General features: G+C 44.6%; 1 protein-coding gene across 1 annotated transcript in view; it reads right to left on the bottom strand.

The window, feature by feature from the left end:
• The window catches only part of AGBL1 (AGBL carboxypeptidase 1), a 265892-nt gene extending 264548 nt beyond the window's left edge, over positions 1-1344 (bottom strand). The window contains exon 1 of the mRNA XM_083870758.1: positions 1099-1344. Coding sequence (XP_083726884.1) covers positions 1099-1149 — 51 coding nt within the window. The 5' untranslated portion in view covers positions 1150-1344. The remainder of the gene's footprint in view (positions 1-1098) is intronic.
• Positions 1345-15599: the final 14255 nt, after the last annotated feature.

A 15599-nucleotide genomic window follows, 5' to 3' on the forward strand; every position in this document is an offset into this window, starting at 1 on the left:
ATTGCTATCATCAGGTTTTATAACCTCCTCTATAACCACGTTTGTAGCTGGTCACAGAGACCTCCTGAGACAAAGGGCTGGGACATGAATCCTTGGGCTGGCCCAGGTGGGTCAGTCTGTTCTGCACACCCTCTCCCTCATTTTCTGTGTCTGCAATGTGTGAGGCTTGGATGGCACATGTAGCAGTCAGAGGATGCTGCTGCCTCAGATGTGGAACTCCTGTCCCCACGGGGCTCTGGCCCACATCAGCACGGCTGCACACAAGGGCTCAGGGCACCTGAGGTGTGCACACAAGGGGCATTTCACCATGACTGTCTAAAAGCTGCTTTATGTGCAAGTAGATTGTCTTGGCAAAGCGGTTCCCATCCACCCCTTGTGACACAACGAGGCTTATAAAAGCACAGGTTCCTTCCCAAAACACATTCCCTATTTCACAGGGTAGCTCATGCCACAGCCTGGGCATCTTCTCCTGCCATCCTTGCAGTGGGAAAACAGAGCCAGAGATGCCTCTCCTCCATCCCATGGCCAAGCTTGTCCATCAAGTATGATCCTGGACTGGGACACTTCCCTCTGGTCCTCAGGACCGTTCCCTGAGCACACCCAACATCACCATCTCACCGACCTCAAGGGTTTTTGTCACTTCCTTGGAGTGCTCAAGGGTCCTGGGCAGACAATTTGACAGGGAGGAACTTGCTCCTCACAGGCAGACCTGTTTACCCCTCAGCCCTCGGACGTGCCGCGCTCAGACTGACAGCGCTGTCAGGTCCCATTCATTTCACAGCAGCCCATGGCTCACACCTCCCTGCTCCCCTGCTGAACACAGCCAGACCTCGGGAGCGGAGCCTCTGCCCTCACACGGGGCCCAGAGATTGATGCATAGCAGTAATCACCAGCACTCATCACTGAGCAGTGAAACTTCAATTCATAAAGGCTCCTCAGGGTGGGAGGTGCAGGTCAGGGCTCCTGCACGCTGATGCTGTTAGAGCCAAGCCAGGCAGGAGCTCACACCAACAGCCTCAGCCCAACAGGTCACTGATGGGGAGTTAAAGAGGAAAACAAGCCCAAGCGCCTCTCTTTGTTAGTTCAAGCTGTTCTTACCTGGAGGGTGGAGAGAAGGACTTGCAAGCCACTGGCTTCTTGTTCTGCCATGCTGCTCCCCACTCACACTCCCTCCTTGTAGCAGCAGACACAAAGCAGCTCGAAAGCCAAGCTGCCAACTTGCCTTGCTGCTGCCCCTGCGTCGTTCAAGAAACGAAGAACTAAACACAGATCCCCAGACACAACGCACACTGCTACCACCAATAATCACAGCAATGCAACTCTAGACCTCAGCAGGAGAGATAAATGCACCCCCTCCCTCCCAGCTCTCCTCCACTGTGACGAGAAGATTAATTCCTATATAAAGAATCCCGGGGATTAAGTAAAGTGCCCAGGAAAGGTCTGGGTGCTTGATGTGTGGTAAGGGGAGTGTGGGGAGGGCGGCAATAGCAACAAGAAAGCAGAAGAGCTACAAACCTCAAAGAAAGGCAGGGAGAAGGGAGGGAGCAGCGCTGGCTGCCTGACAGGCATTCCCAGCTGACCTGCTGATCCGTTCCAGACCCTGCGTGGACTCGTCTCCGTTTGACTCCGTTCCAGTGAAACCCGAGACACGGAGAAGGCAAAGCGAGAGGGAGAGATGCCCTCGGTCTTAACGAGCGCTGACAACGAACGGAAGATACACCCGGCATGAGGGACAGGTGGAGCAAGGCTCGGGAGGGTTTTTTGGCTTCCAAGCCCCATGATTGTCCCAAGTGGCAGCTGCTGTGCCCTGCTGGGCAGGGAGTGACCACAGAGGGGCAGGGAGTGACCACAGAGGGGCATCTTATGGCTGCACAGGGAGGAAAGTCACCTCTTCAAGGTGTGCCTTGGGGAAGAGTTTAGTCCAAAGGCCCCCAGAGTGACCCACACGCACCTATAGCTGTCTATAGGCACAGCAGCTCAGAGCTGGTTCACCCCCTGGTGCACAAGACACTCTGTAGTACAGTTGTAGTTGTGGCTTGAATTCCTAGGAGGGCACGGAGTCCACTTTTAGCTCCAGCCCAGTGATATCAAAGGGCTCGGTAAACAAGAAGGAGCAGATAAAGAAGTTGAGCAGAAGGTTAGATGAGGATTTTCCAGCAAAATATTTTCGATGTGAAAAAGGTCAATTAGTCCCACAACAGGTATTTTTTTTTTCAGCTTTCTCACCACCAGAATGGCATTTTTAGTCCTGAGAGACATCACTCCAGGATGGTTAGAAGGCTGTCAGTGGAGATAATTACTGGATATGAAGAAGACAAAGGTTAACTCTTGTCTTTCCATTTTGGGAACATTAATTTCAGTCTTTTACCTCTAGAATAACTTTATTCTGTTGTGGCTCTTTTTAGTTTGTTCCTTTTGAAAGAATAACAGGATTTTTGGAGCAGTAACAGAAACCTGGGTCTGTGGGCACAGGGCAGATGCTTACAGAGCTCAGTGGCACACAGCAGCATACCAGACACTCAATGTGCACACACTTCCCTTTGCTGATGTCAGTATAAAACCCTAATCCTCTAAGAAGCAGTCAAATGAAGAATAAAACACTCCAGCCTTGGCCAAGGACTATTTTCACATGATGAACCTTCATTGATAAGTGCTTTATGCAAATGGTAAGACTAATCCTCCCCAACTCATCCCAGCAATGTGTGAACAAATGGCACAAGCATGACATTCCTCAGTTTCTGTGTGTGCCAGCAGGGTCCCAGGATGTCACTACCAGGTTATAAAATAAAACAGATTAAAATGCCTTTGTCATAACTGTGGAGACACATCAGTCCCTTCAGGGAGAGTGCTGTGAAGCCCATTCATTGATGGACAAGATACTCTACACACAGCTGGGAAGAATAAGACAAGAAATATCCTATGAAAATCCAGGTGTAAAGATTTTAATTTTCTTAAAAATATGTTTTATTTAAATTAAAAAAGAATAAATCTCATGCTTCATGAAATACCATATTTTAGATATAGAGCTAGTGCTCATCCATTAGAACTGAACTGAATTTTTGCCCAGTTTGGGTAAGCTTCTGGCAGTTTCCCACTGAAATCATTCCTGTATCCTCCCACTACCAAAATTTTGCCACACAAACCCAGTACAGCACTGGGGGTTCTTTCCCATCTGCAGGATTCAATAAAACCTGATAAGAGGTCACAAATAAATGGGGGGAGAGAACCAAGGCAATTCAGGCAGTGTCCCCCATGTGGGGGCGGGAGGAAGGTGGGTACTGGGTTTGTGAGCAGTGCCAGCACATCTCTCTTCTGCAAATTATTACAGTGACATGAAACTACTTCAGAGCTAATTAGAAGCTGTTTAAAGAAGCTCTTCCACGCTGTCGCTCCGTTCTTTTTCTTGTGACAATTGTACCTGTCAGCAGAGCTGTGTGGAGCTATTAATTCCTGCTGTGTGGATTTTCAGAAGGCAGCAAGAGCTGATGGATGTGAGCAGCCAGTGGCTGCAGGCAGCCTGGATGCCCTGATCCCCCACCAAAAACACAACTTTGGCCTCTGTTATAGGATTCTATAACAGATTCTCTAACTCAGTGGTGATCTGGTTCTTTCTCTGTGTGTGAGCTTCAGAAATAATTGCAAAGATTTCACTGCAGATGCACCAACCCAAGAGGAAAGGGACACCAACGTCAAAGCTTGGGGGTGGGGGAAAATCTCTTATGTTCCTTAAAATTTGGGGGTATTTATGTTGGTTGTACTGAGAGAGTAAAAGAAAATATTGTATGCAGAAACCTCTGGAGCTTGCATTTGATTTAAAAAAAAAAAAAAAAAAAAAAAAAAAGACACAAATGAGAAGAGTGATTAAAGAATAAAATGCTCATGAAAGACCCCAGCAGTGACACTGATGTTTACATTGATGTATAGTGTACAGCAAAACCCCTTTGAAACCAAATTTTAAGCTATAAATCATGGAGACTTCTAATTATTCACCATTCCCGAGCCATTTCCTCCAGAATTTGTTGAATTTCCAATGTTGCTTTCTAAGAATAGGAGGTCCCCCACCTCACCACGAAAAGGCTGAATGAATTAGGAAACCTACACAGAGCTAAATGCCAGAATTAAAGCATTCAGGATCCCCCATTCATATTACAATGCAAACTCAGTTTGAAGATTAGCTTGTTAGTTTTTATTGATGGCTTCGTTGTTTCCCCTGTGCCCTCAGGATTACGTGATCTTTAAACAAAATGAAAATTAAACTCCTATCTCCAGCTTCCTGCCAGTGCCAATGTTCTTGTGGGGAGGACAGAGGGGATTAGAAATACAAAGACAGGACCTCTGAGCTCTCTGCAGGTGCTGCACACGCTCAGACCAGTAATTTCCTTTCCTTGTGCTCCAGGGCTCAGACACACAAACAAGCTAGAGATGTCATCTGGTCTCCTGTAAATATGTGTACATACATTTAGCCCGTAGCAAAGGGAAGGTAATTCAGGATCGTTTTACCTACATTAAAAGAGCACTCAGTCCAATTATTTCACATTTTATGAGCATATGCAGAAACCATTACCATGGATCAGCTGACATTAAGTAATACATTAAGCACAGAAACTTGTTCCTGTGACTAAACCACTGTTTTTCCCTACCTGTGAAAGCTTGAAATTTTCCTCAGGAGATGGGAACATACAGATATAAAATTGGTAAACCTTCATCCAGAAGCATTTTTTTTTTTCAGATAGAGCATTGCATTAGAGTAATATAAGGTCAGAAATCTTCCTGAGTGAGATAATCTGGAAATTGATGAGAGGAAGATACAAGTCCTCTGCCAGGTATCTACAATCATAGTGTTATTAGTTTGATATTTATTAAAAGTAGAAATACCATACAAAGAGATATAACATATTTAAAGCACATTTTACTCTGTTATTATCAGTTTTCTACTTATTCTGTCACCTCCAAAACAGAATTCATGCTTATCCATCTGAACCCGGCAGAATTGCATTTGAAAGTAATTTACAGGCTAAATCAAAATTAGCCTAAAGAAGTCTTCAACACTGCAAAAGCAGCACCAAAATCAATACCAGCAGAATAAACTGACCAGCCACAGCCAAGCTTCACATTTCCTCTCCTGAGTCTATACCAAGGAACTGCAGGACTCATTCATTTTTTTTGACATTAGCATTAAATGAAGTCCAAATACCAAAATCAGCTTGGAAACCTGTGATTAACCTGAGGATATTTTCCTCCTTGTTCTCAAAATATTGACACCACTTTTGCACTCACATTGCACACCTGATTTCCAATAGGATTTTTTCAATTATTAAACCATAGAGATAGCTAAGAGAATGGCCAGGTTCTATTAAAAATGGGAAGGAAAAAAATCTAATTGGATAAATTATTCATTCTGAAGCCAGCCTGGGTTTTATGAAATGCAATTGAAATATCACTGTGTAAAATACCCAGTTAACTGTCCATATTTCATTTATATTAAATAGAGGATAGACTTCCCCTGTCAAAATTATGTGTAGCCAAGAAATATATATATTTTAATAAAGGGATATTACTTTTTCTATTTGGATGCTTTTCTCTCTAACAAACCCTTCATTTTCATTCTCTTTCATGTAAGCACAATGCTTATCGTAAGTGATTGCCAAAATAAATTTAATATATTTGAATGTAGAGGACTGATGATGTTCCATTTGTGAATGACTAGGCAGAGGCTTGCTCCTCTGAATAATGTCATGTTGCCTCCCCTCTCTGGAAATAATTTACTCTTCTACACAAGGGAAAGGGTTAAAATTGAAGTGAAAACACAAGTCATGACAGTAAAATTGATTTCCAGATTCTGCTGGAAGTGACTCAAGGCTCCTGTAGGCACTGGATGTGAAGATAACATCTTCTGGGTCAAAAACCAGACCACTGGAAACTGCTGGTGTTACTGGTTTAATGGGAGGCTGGGACTGTGCAGAGCACCAGGGGCAGAGAGGGGAACAGGCAGACTCAGTCAGAGCTTTGTTTCTCTGGGAACATTCCCATCCAACCTGCCTTCCATTTTGTCACTGCCCGGTGGCATGGCCTGGTTTGGGGGTTTTAACAAGAGCCCTTAAGTATAGGACAACAGGTAATGTCTTTAAAGTGAAAAAGGGTGGGGTTAGGCTGGATATAAGGAAGAAATTCTTCCCCGTGAGAGTGCTGAGACACTGGCACTGTTTGCCAGAGCAGCTGTGGCTGCCCCATTGCTGGAAGTGTTCAAGGCCAGATCAAACAGAGCTTTGAACAACCTGCTCTAGTGGAAGATGTCCTGCCCATGGCAGGGGGTGGGATTGGATGACCTTTAAGGTCCCTTGTAATTCTTTGATTTTATGACTCGATGAAAAGTCTGTCATATCTTAATAAACACACACAACTCACCTTGAGAAAGGTGCACTCAGACTGCTGTGAGATTATACCACTTTTCCCCTATGGAACATCTTTCTGTGTCCTTCAATGCTTCAGTTACAGCAGGTGGAAAATACCTGCCCTTTTTCCTGAATGCTGCAAGAGTGTTCCATTAAGACCTACGCAGGGAGCTACTGATTGCACCCACTGCCCTGGCCCATGAGACAGCTGTGAGCTTGTGAGACTGAGGCTGGCATAGCCCTTGCTGGGTTGCTGCTCTTCTGGCTGCTGAGAGAGACCTCACAGCATGAGGCTCCCTGTGCCACTCCTGGCCAAACAGCCCATAATGACACCCCATGTTGAATGATAACAGTAAAGATGCACTAAAGAAGCAAAAGACGAGGATGAAATTATAGAAAAATACTTAAATTAAGAGCTTTGATGCTTTAATCCTCTTTGGCAGATCCCTGGGCAGCAGTACAAGGCAAAGATCTCTTTACTCTGATGCTCAGAAATCCTAACCCTAATCCTAAACTTAACTCTAACTCTAAGCCCCTATCTCTAACCCCCTACCTAACCCCTAACACTAACCCTAAACTCTAATCCTAACTCTAACCCTAACTCTAACATCTTTTCCCACAGACATAACTATATCAAGCTTCTCTATTGCTTATAAAAAGAAAACCTCTTTTTTTCTACCTTGACAGCCTTTCTTTGCCTCTTGTGTCATTACTGTTTTTCTGCTAAAAATGTCTCTGTTGTAATTTAAAAGTACCTGGCATTTCCATTGCAAAACTGAGCACAGACACATGCAAGAAGAGGAAGAATCTGGTTTGTTGAATGTGTAAGGAAGTGAACTTTACATCAGCCAGATACAGCAGTGGACAAAGCTCTCCAGTTAGCAGAACAAAGTGTGTTATATCTATCTTTTCTGTTTGTCTCACATTTAGCATCTCTGACACACACCGTATGCAAAGGTGCCCGAAAAAAAACAGTGGCTCTGAAAGGGTAATAAACAAAGAAAAAAGATAATTCAACCCAAATAAGTAATCCCATAGTAGCAGTTTAATGAGCCCTGCAAGTGAAATAGAACATGGAAAGTTGGCCCAGTTTAGGTGAAACCATATCAAGACTTAGAAAATTAACTCCAAAAGGAGTTCCCCACCACAGTTTTTGTTCTCCTTGTTTTGCTTTGAGATGTGATGAATATCAGTCATCTGTCTCATGAGGAAGCAATGGCAAAACAGTGATGATGGGAGAATCCCTATCCTGTTTCCCCTGGGTCCATCAAAACTGGCTAAACCTAGAGCTGAACTCTCGAAATCTGGACGAGTCACAGTACACACACTGAGATTTGGCTAAGACTGGATTTGAATAATGCTTTGGGACCTAATAAATTTATCAGTGCTATGGAGGCCCTGGAAGGAGCTGTCATCATGAGAAACACAGGATGGCCCATTATTTGCAATACTTCATCATTAAAACCCATCTCCATCCCGAATGATGAACAGTTCTATGTAGGAATACAGAGAAATTTAAAATGCAAGAAAATTTATGCTGTGGGGAACTAAGTCATCTCAGAGACAGAGAAGCTGTAAGACCAAGGGACAATATTTGTCTACATTTTGCTTTGACTGATTGAAAGCAGGCAGAGTTCCCAGAGACTTGGCTCTGGAAGCACCCAAGAGGATCTCTTAGGAGATTAGGTCCTTCTAACTTTCCTCAGAAATATGTATTTACACTCTCAGCCCTTTGGATGTGCAGAGCAGTGGCCTTTTGCAAACACCCCAAGAAGGAAGAGGTTCAGAAAAGCTGGCCCAGTTTCCCACATCCATGAAAACACACACTACTACAGGCCATATTATGCCCACAGATCCTATCTCTGGTTCCAGCTTCTGCTTGCTCTCCCCATCCTAGAGGCTTTTCCCTTGCTCTGCCTCCCTGGAGGAACCCCTGCAGACCTGCTGAAGAAAATTTGGTACTATTTCAGAAGAGTCTTCTTGTCAAAGTGCAGACCCTGTGGAAATCATCCTGGGCAAAAGCTATTTCTGGAAGCAATAGAGTTACTGAAGCCAGGCTTCTGACTGAATGCAGTTTCACAGCTGACCAGCTGTGGCTGAGAGCACAGGCTTTCCAACTGAAGTGCTTGGGGCAATCTTTTCCACACTTTCCTGGTCCACAGAACCTCCAGAGTGTCCTAGAAAAGCCTTTTCCTCACTAGTGGTATATTGCACATGTCTCACTTATACCCAGACACCCATTTTTCCTAAAATCCTAGGAACTACATGATCTCTGGGATTTCTGCTTCTCTGTAAAACTCATTTTGAAAAAGGCCAATGAGCTTGTAAGTTTTTAGGGCAAGGGAATAAAATCAGAAAGGGAAGGATTTTCTTAATCAAGTTTCCAAATGAAACTAAATTAAAGGACAGCTGTTAGAATAATCATTCGATGCCATTTTCACATCATCTCTGAACACATCAATGATGTGACCCACCAGTGCTGGGATGTCCAAGGCCCATCCTGCTTAGACCTGTGGTGGTTGCTATGAACATGACAGAATTGCTAACAAACCCCAGGCTGCTTCTCTTGTTCAAGCTGTGGCAGCTCATCCTTTTAGCTGCGGATGTGCCTGGTACATTCCCTGGTGCTCCTATCAATAGCTCTTGACACGTGCAAAATGCAGCAAATATTAATCCATCAAGCCTTACAACCCCCTCTTGGGGAGTGAGACAATTTTTTTCCAGCTTGCACTTTGCAAAGCCAAGGAAGAGTCTCTCAAGGACACGTCCAGCATCAGTGGCAGAGGCAGGGGGACAGTACAGGTCACATTGCCCCCAGTGCCACCATAGAAAGCAGTAATATCTGGGATGGAAGGGAAAAAATGTTGTCATCTATTCAGCCGTTGCATTTTTCTCCCAAAAGTCAAAGAGGCTGTGGCCAGGTGCACATTTGTCAGTGTTTCAAAGCAGGCAGAGCTTATTACTGATGCCTGAGCCTTCATTTGAACATCTGCACCCTTTTGTCCTTTGGGCAGCATTTGGCGAGCCCTTGGTTTGTCCCAGCAAGTTTCTGTGTGCATCTGCCTTGTTCTGGAGACGGGCTCAGTGAAATCATGAGGGTTTTGACTCATTTCTAATGAAAACTTGCCTCGGAGACCAGCTTCAATTAAGAGTGGCCACAAAGGTTCATACCTCCACCTTTCTCAATACAATGTGGAGCCAAGTGTTGATTATTCCAGGACATGTCCCTGCAAGCTGCTGGTGGGATAGTGCTGGCATTGATACAGACTTGGGCTCTCAGGTGGAAGTCAAAACCTTGTGAATTCAGGCTTATCCTGGTGGAAGTGGGGAAACAAACACAGAGCCAGGGAGAGCCACAGGACACAAACTGCCTTGCAGCTTCATTATCATAAGTGCTTCTTGTTCAGCTCATTATGTGAATCCAGTTCTCCATGTATTTCCTCCAAAATTTGTTAGGGGAGGGGAGCCCTGTGGCTTGATATATCCACTTCACCTCCCTCCTCCAACTGAAAACTCGTCAATCACTGCTGTCTCTTTTTCAGTAAAACCTTCATTTCATTAAAATTTAATTATTGGTTTAATTAAAATAGGCAAGCAGCAGTGTGAGATGTGTATGGGTTTTTATGGCTGAAGGAGATTGTAAAGTCCTCATTCATTTCCCAAATGAGCTTCCTCTAAAAATTGGGCTGCCTTTTTATAGGCCAATTCTCAATGCTGCTTTCAAATGGATCCCACAGCCATTCATATAGATTAATTTGGGCAGTGAATCAGATCCTGCTTATTGGCTGTCTTTCAGAACACACTGACGATGCTCCAGGAGCCCTGTGGTAGAGGCCTGGGAGCCCATGGGTCTCTCCAAATGATTAATTAATCCTCATACGGGAATTTTTCAGTTCCGTCTTAATTTATTCACGTTGCAAAACAAATTCAGTCTTGGTGAAATGGGCCAGATTGACAAGTCTTGTGTGACTGACAACTGCTCTGCTATTCCCACAGAAAGTGTGGCATGGGGAAGGTTCTCCTATACTGGTGAAACTTGTGCTGTAACACAGGAGACAACAATTATCTTCTTTTTTTTATAAAATACAAAAATACAGTGGTCATTGTCTCTTCTCTCAATGGCTTCTCTGTCCCCTCATCCACCACCTTGAGAACACATGTCTGTACACAGTGAGAAATCAACACAAAACAGACAACACACAAAAAACTGGCTTGGGTCACTACACAAGGAGCTTTCCAGCTGTCCCATGGAAAAAGTGGACAGTGACACACTGGAGTGTGTGGGTGTATTTCTGGGGTAGGGACAGCACCACACAAGGACTAGCAACAAGACATCCCAGTGCAGTCATGGCTTCCTTGAGAACCAGGTCCATGAGTTGTTAATGATTTTCAAGTAATAAAAGCAGTTTTCACCTCACAATAGAGATGTGAATCTTTAGACACTCTCGAATCCCCAAACCATCTGGTATTTGGATTTGTTTTAATCACTCTTCTCTTTGCACCAGTGAATTGGGTTTCAAAGAGCTGTGTAGCTCTTTGTAAATGCTGGTTGCAAAATAATCACAACAAAAAGAGGAATATTGAAACTTTGAAATAATTTCAGCTCATGCTCCTAGGTAATGCTGGACTGCCTTCTAATCTTCAGATCTCTTTGGCCATAGTCTGTGAGGAAATGAGAGAAGCAACCTTTCATTTTGAAGCAACCCCCCAGACACTTTTGCAATTACCTGCAATGACCTTCAGATGCCCAACCCTCCCCAGCAACACCAGCCCAGAAAGCAATTTAAGTACAGGGCTGGGAACAGAGTGTGCTGTTTCAAAAAGCTTTTACATCTCTTTTGTACTTGCTCTAGTCTCATAATTTTTCATTTTAAATATCTTCTTATATATGCCTGAAGGTTGTGGATCTCTTTTTATAACAAAAAATATAGATCAATCTGCAGGTAGGGGTCTAATTTTCAGCATTGTCAGAGTTCCCAGGGAGCCTGGAAACACTTGAGAACATCAGGTAGTAATGCTGGCACCCCATATCTTTCTTCTAAAGGTAAGAACATTGTATGATGTGAAATCGAAGGACTCCTTTTCCTCTTCACATGGCTTGACTGAGCAACACCTCACAAACTCCTTGTTGATGCTAAAATGATACTTGGCTCCATGGATCCTGTTGGATCTTTGTGAATACATTAATAGGTTGTCATGGTTGCTGTTTGGAACAAATAAAACCACAGACTGGCTATAGGTTTGAAGAAAAGAATACTTAGGGGATCAGAAAGGGTTTCAAACTGTCATGCCCACAGGAGAAACAAGGCTGGGCTAGACAGGCTTTCATGTGAGACAGGAGATCCATTGGACATGGCTTCATGTTCAACCTGTTTGGGCTCTCTTGCCTTCTGCAGCAGCATGAGATTCACATCACAAGGTCTTGTGAGGCTTTGCAGCTGTGGGCAGCTCCTCAGCTGAAAGGAGCCATGTAAGTGTGGACATAATTGTATCTTATTGAGGAATGCTGCTGTAATGAACAGCCTCTATTACCAACTGTCCAGCTGTAATATTTGTGTTTATGTCAGCACTTAAAAATCATTGATCTGCAATAAGCTCAGTGTGGGGGAAAAAAATCTGATCCAGAGGTCAGAGAACAGAAATTCAATTTTTCCTTATCAGGCTGGAGAGCTCAGGCAGGCAATGTGGGATTGCAGGAAGCTTTGCTGCTGCTCCCTTCCCTGCTGCTAGAGCAGCGCTCAGGGAGATGACCCAGGATCAAAGCTGCTTGCAGCAGCAGTCTGGTTGCAAGGCTAATCATCATTACTCTGTTTGGGCTGCCAGGTTGCAGGTAGCCACCCACTGTGGTGTTTGCTGCTGTGCCAGAGCTGCACAGGCACTTCTCAAAGCCAGAGCCTCCCCACAGCCCTGCGTGTGGCAGCAGCAGGGTGAGCTCAGTGGGCATCTGCTAACAGGTTTTGCTCCTCACAGAGCCTTTGAACTGGGAACTGCCTCACTTATTTTCTCTGTGAGCAGGGGGATTGCTGAAGAATGGGTGTTATGGAGAGCAGTATCCCAGGTGGAGCCTGCCCTGGGCACACACCAGTGAACACACAGTAGTGTAAAACTCTGCTCTGCAGTGCCTGAGTGCAGGATGTTGCACACTTTCAGCCCCCAGTTGTGTGTCTCTCCCCAAAGGCAGACTCATCATCTTAAGACAAACCTGAAAATCTCCTCCTCAGGCAGCTCCTGATGTGTTCCTTTGCTCCTGAGTAGCAGTGACCATCCTGCCCTGTACAAAGGGATTCTCCTTTCTCCCATCTCCTGCAAGGCAGCTGCCCTGCTTCACTCCCCTTCCTTCAGTGAGGGACTCAGGAATCTGGGCCACGACTGCCCTGTCACCAAGCATCTCAATAGCCCAGGATCAGTATCTGTGTCCTCCTATCCCAGAAAGGACCTGGGACCATCCCTGCCCCTCTGTGTCCTTTTTTTTCCCCTCACTTTCCCCATTCTTGTTCTTGAAGGCATTAAAGTTACCTGGAAGGGACATAATCTCCCACCAACTGGGCACTTTGGAAATGGGATTACTGGAGTACAGAGTGTTCCTCCCATCTGATCTCCCTGGTCCATACCCTGCCACCTCCCTCCTCCATGGGCTGCAGGGAGTTTGCACCAGGCCTCAGATGGAGGCAGGAACTGCCTCACTGGCTCTGTGGCAGCTTCAAGGTTGCTTCAAGATGAGCAGATCTGCACTCAGAGGTCAAGGAACCTGCAATTCCTCTCTGAATCTCCATTGGCAGGTTAAATGGGATGAGAAGTTGGTCCTAGCTCATTACAGAGAAACTGAAGGAAAAAATTGAGAAATTAGACTGAGTTTGCCCTTTCCAAGCACTGGGATGTGGAAGAAGAAGGGGTGATACAAGGGCAGAGGGCTGGTGATGGGAAACAGGGCTCATGGAGGGTGCCAGGGCTGGCTGCTGTGCTAACCCACACTAAAACACCACAATATCATCATCTGCCAGCTCCTTCCTTTAATCCTTCTGAGCCTGCAATCCATAACTGGGGACTTGTCTCTACCATCTAGGGCACCTGGATGAGCCCACAGCTCACGTCCCTAGAAGAGAAGTTTGTGATCAGATTAAAGCCCATTTCATGTTCCCCTGCTCAGGTCCTAGTCGGCTCCCTGCTCCCCCTGATGTTTACACAGGATGCCTGACTCATTTCCACATGAAGAGCCGACATTTCCCTCTCAAACCCAGCACAGGGGTCATGGGTTGCTGTGTTAAAGGGAAAAAACTACAATGAAGAGATATTTCTAATCACTGCATCAGATTACAAAGGAATGTAAATCACTGAGCAGTGTTTTTTGTTAGAAGCAGAGCAAGGTTACTTCAGGTAGTTCTCAAGAGCATTTTGATATCTCACACGATAACACCCACGTGCAGAAGCTCACACAAGTTCACACCAACTCGGCTGTCGCTGGGATCCTTAGGGGAAGTTAACCCTGGCCTGGGAAAGGAAGATGCTCTGATACTGAGGAGTGCCTCCACCCTGTGCTGCACCCCAGAGCTCCCACTTCATCTCCACAGGCTCATTTTTTTCTCCATGTCCCTCTCTGACATCCTGGGGTAATGTCCACTCTTGGCAATGGGCAAGATGTCAAAAATACAAGAGTAAGTTATAAATACAAAATACAGCAAGTAAGAGAAGGCATAGAAGGAGACAAGGCAGATATGGGACATACAACCAGCAGCTGGGACCAGATTTATCAGCAGGTCTTACAATATGGTTTTTCACAGAAAAGTCTCGATAGGCTTGCAAAAACATCACCAGAGAAGCTGTGGCTGCCCCATCCCTGGAAGTGTTCAAGGTCAGCTTGGATGGAGTTCTGAGCAACCCGATCTAGTGGACAATGTCCCTGCCCATGGCAGGAAGGTTGAAACTTTAACATCCCTTCCAATCCAAACCATTCTGTTATTCTATGATTTAACCTCAACTTTGTCCTCTCCCCCTAATGAAACTGAGTGGGTTCAAGGGAAGATGGGGATGAAATAAATCAATAAAAGGATATAGCAAAATTGTTTCTCTTTTGTGACAAGTGTTAGAGATGGTGTGAAAGAGGGTAGAAGCTATCCTGGCCTCAGAGGTGTCAGGCACTGCCTACAATGCTTTTGCAATGAAGATTGTGAATATATTTTATGTTTCTCACTCTTTTTTGTGATTTTTGGAGAACCTTCTGTGAGCCACCTGCTAAGGTCCTGCGTAAGAAAAAATATGATAAAAACAGAGAGCAGTTAAATGTGACCTGAACCCCACTGAAATGCTCAGGAGGGGTCTCCAGCCCTTTTTTGGCTTGAATGTGAAGAGGAGGGGAGGACAGATGGGAGCTGCCTCTCTGGCAGCCAGCAAACTGCCACCCAAATCAAGCAGCAGAGTCAAGGAAAAAAAAATAGAAATAAATTGAGAAAAAAAAAAAAAAAATAAAAAAAAGGCAGGAGCCCATAATCATTTTATGATTCTAATTTAACTTTTATGAACATGTTTTGAGCTCCCCTAGTCAGACTCTGGTATTGATCTTTTCAGTATTGTTAACTCATAACCAGACCATATTTGAAGACATAAACTTTAAGAGGGGTAATAAAGAAGACCAGACTGCACTGGCTTTATTCTTCTCAACACAGGGACTGGGAGCTGTAAATCCTGCTGGAATCAGTGAAATTATGCAAATGGAGATGAACTCCTGGCTGTGTCAATTTTTTTAGATATTGGGCACCAATGGCATCAGTCTTTATTTCTCCTTCAAAGTGGAACTGTCTTGGGATATAAAGCAGTGGGAGAGTAAGAAACAAACAATGGAAAAAAACACTGATTTCTCTGTCTCTGTGTGCTTTTAAGAGATGGGTCAAATTGCATCATTTTGGCCCATCTTTGGACCAGCTGCAGATTCTCCCAAAATTATTAATTTCTTAGATTCGGGTCCTTCCTTCCAACTCCATCAAAGATATGAGCTAAGCAGGAACATTTAGATCTTGCAAATGCTTGTAGGGTAAGCTGCCCTGAGCACTAGCACAGGGTGATGGATCTCCTGGCTTTGCTGTACTGCATGTCTGCCTTGTGTTTTAGGTCAGGGACATTTGTGTAGCTTGCTCCCTGCTTCTGACTGATAACATGAAAAGCCTAAATAACAATGTTAATGGGCTTTTTTCTCTCCATGGTAACAGTACAAGA

Source organism: Zosterops lateralis (genome assembly GCF_965231275.1).
Source record: "Zosterops lateralis genome assembly, chromosome: 13".
Classification (NCBI taxonomy): domain Eukaryota; kingdom Metazoa; phylum Chordata; class Aves; order Passeriformes; family Zosteropidae; genus Zosterops; species Zosterops lateralis.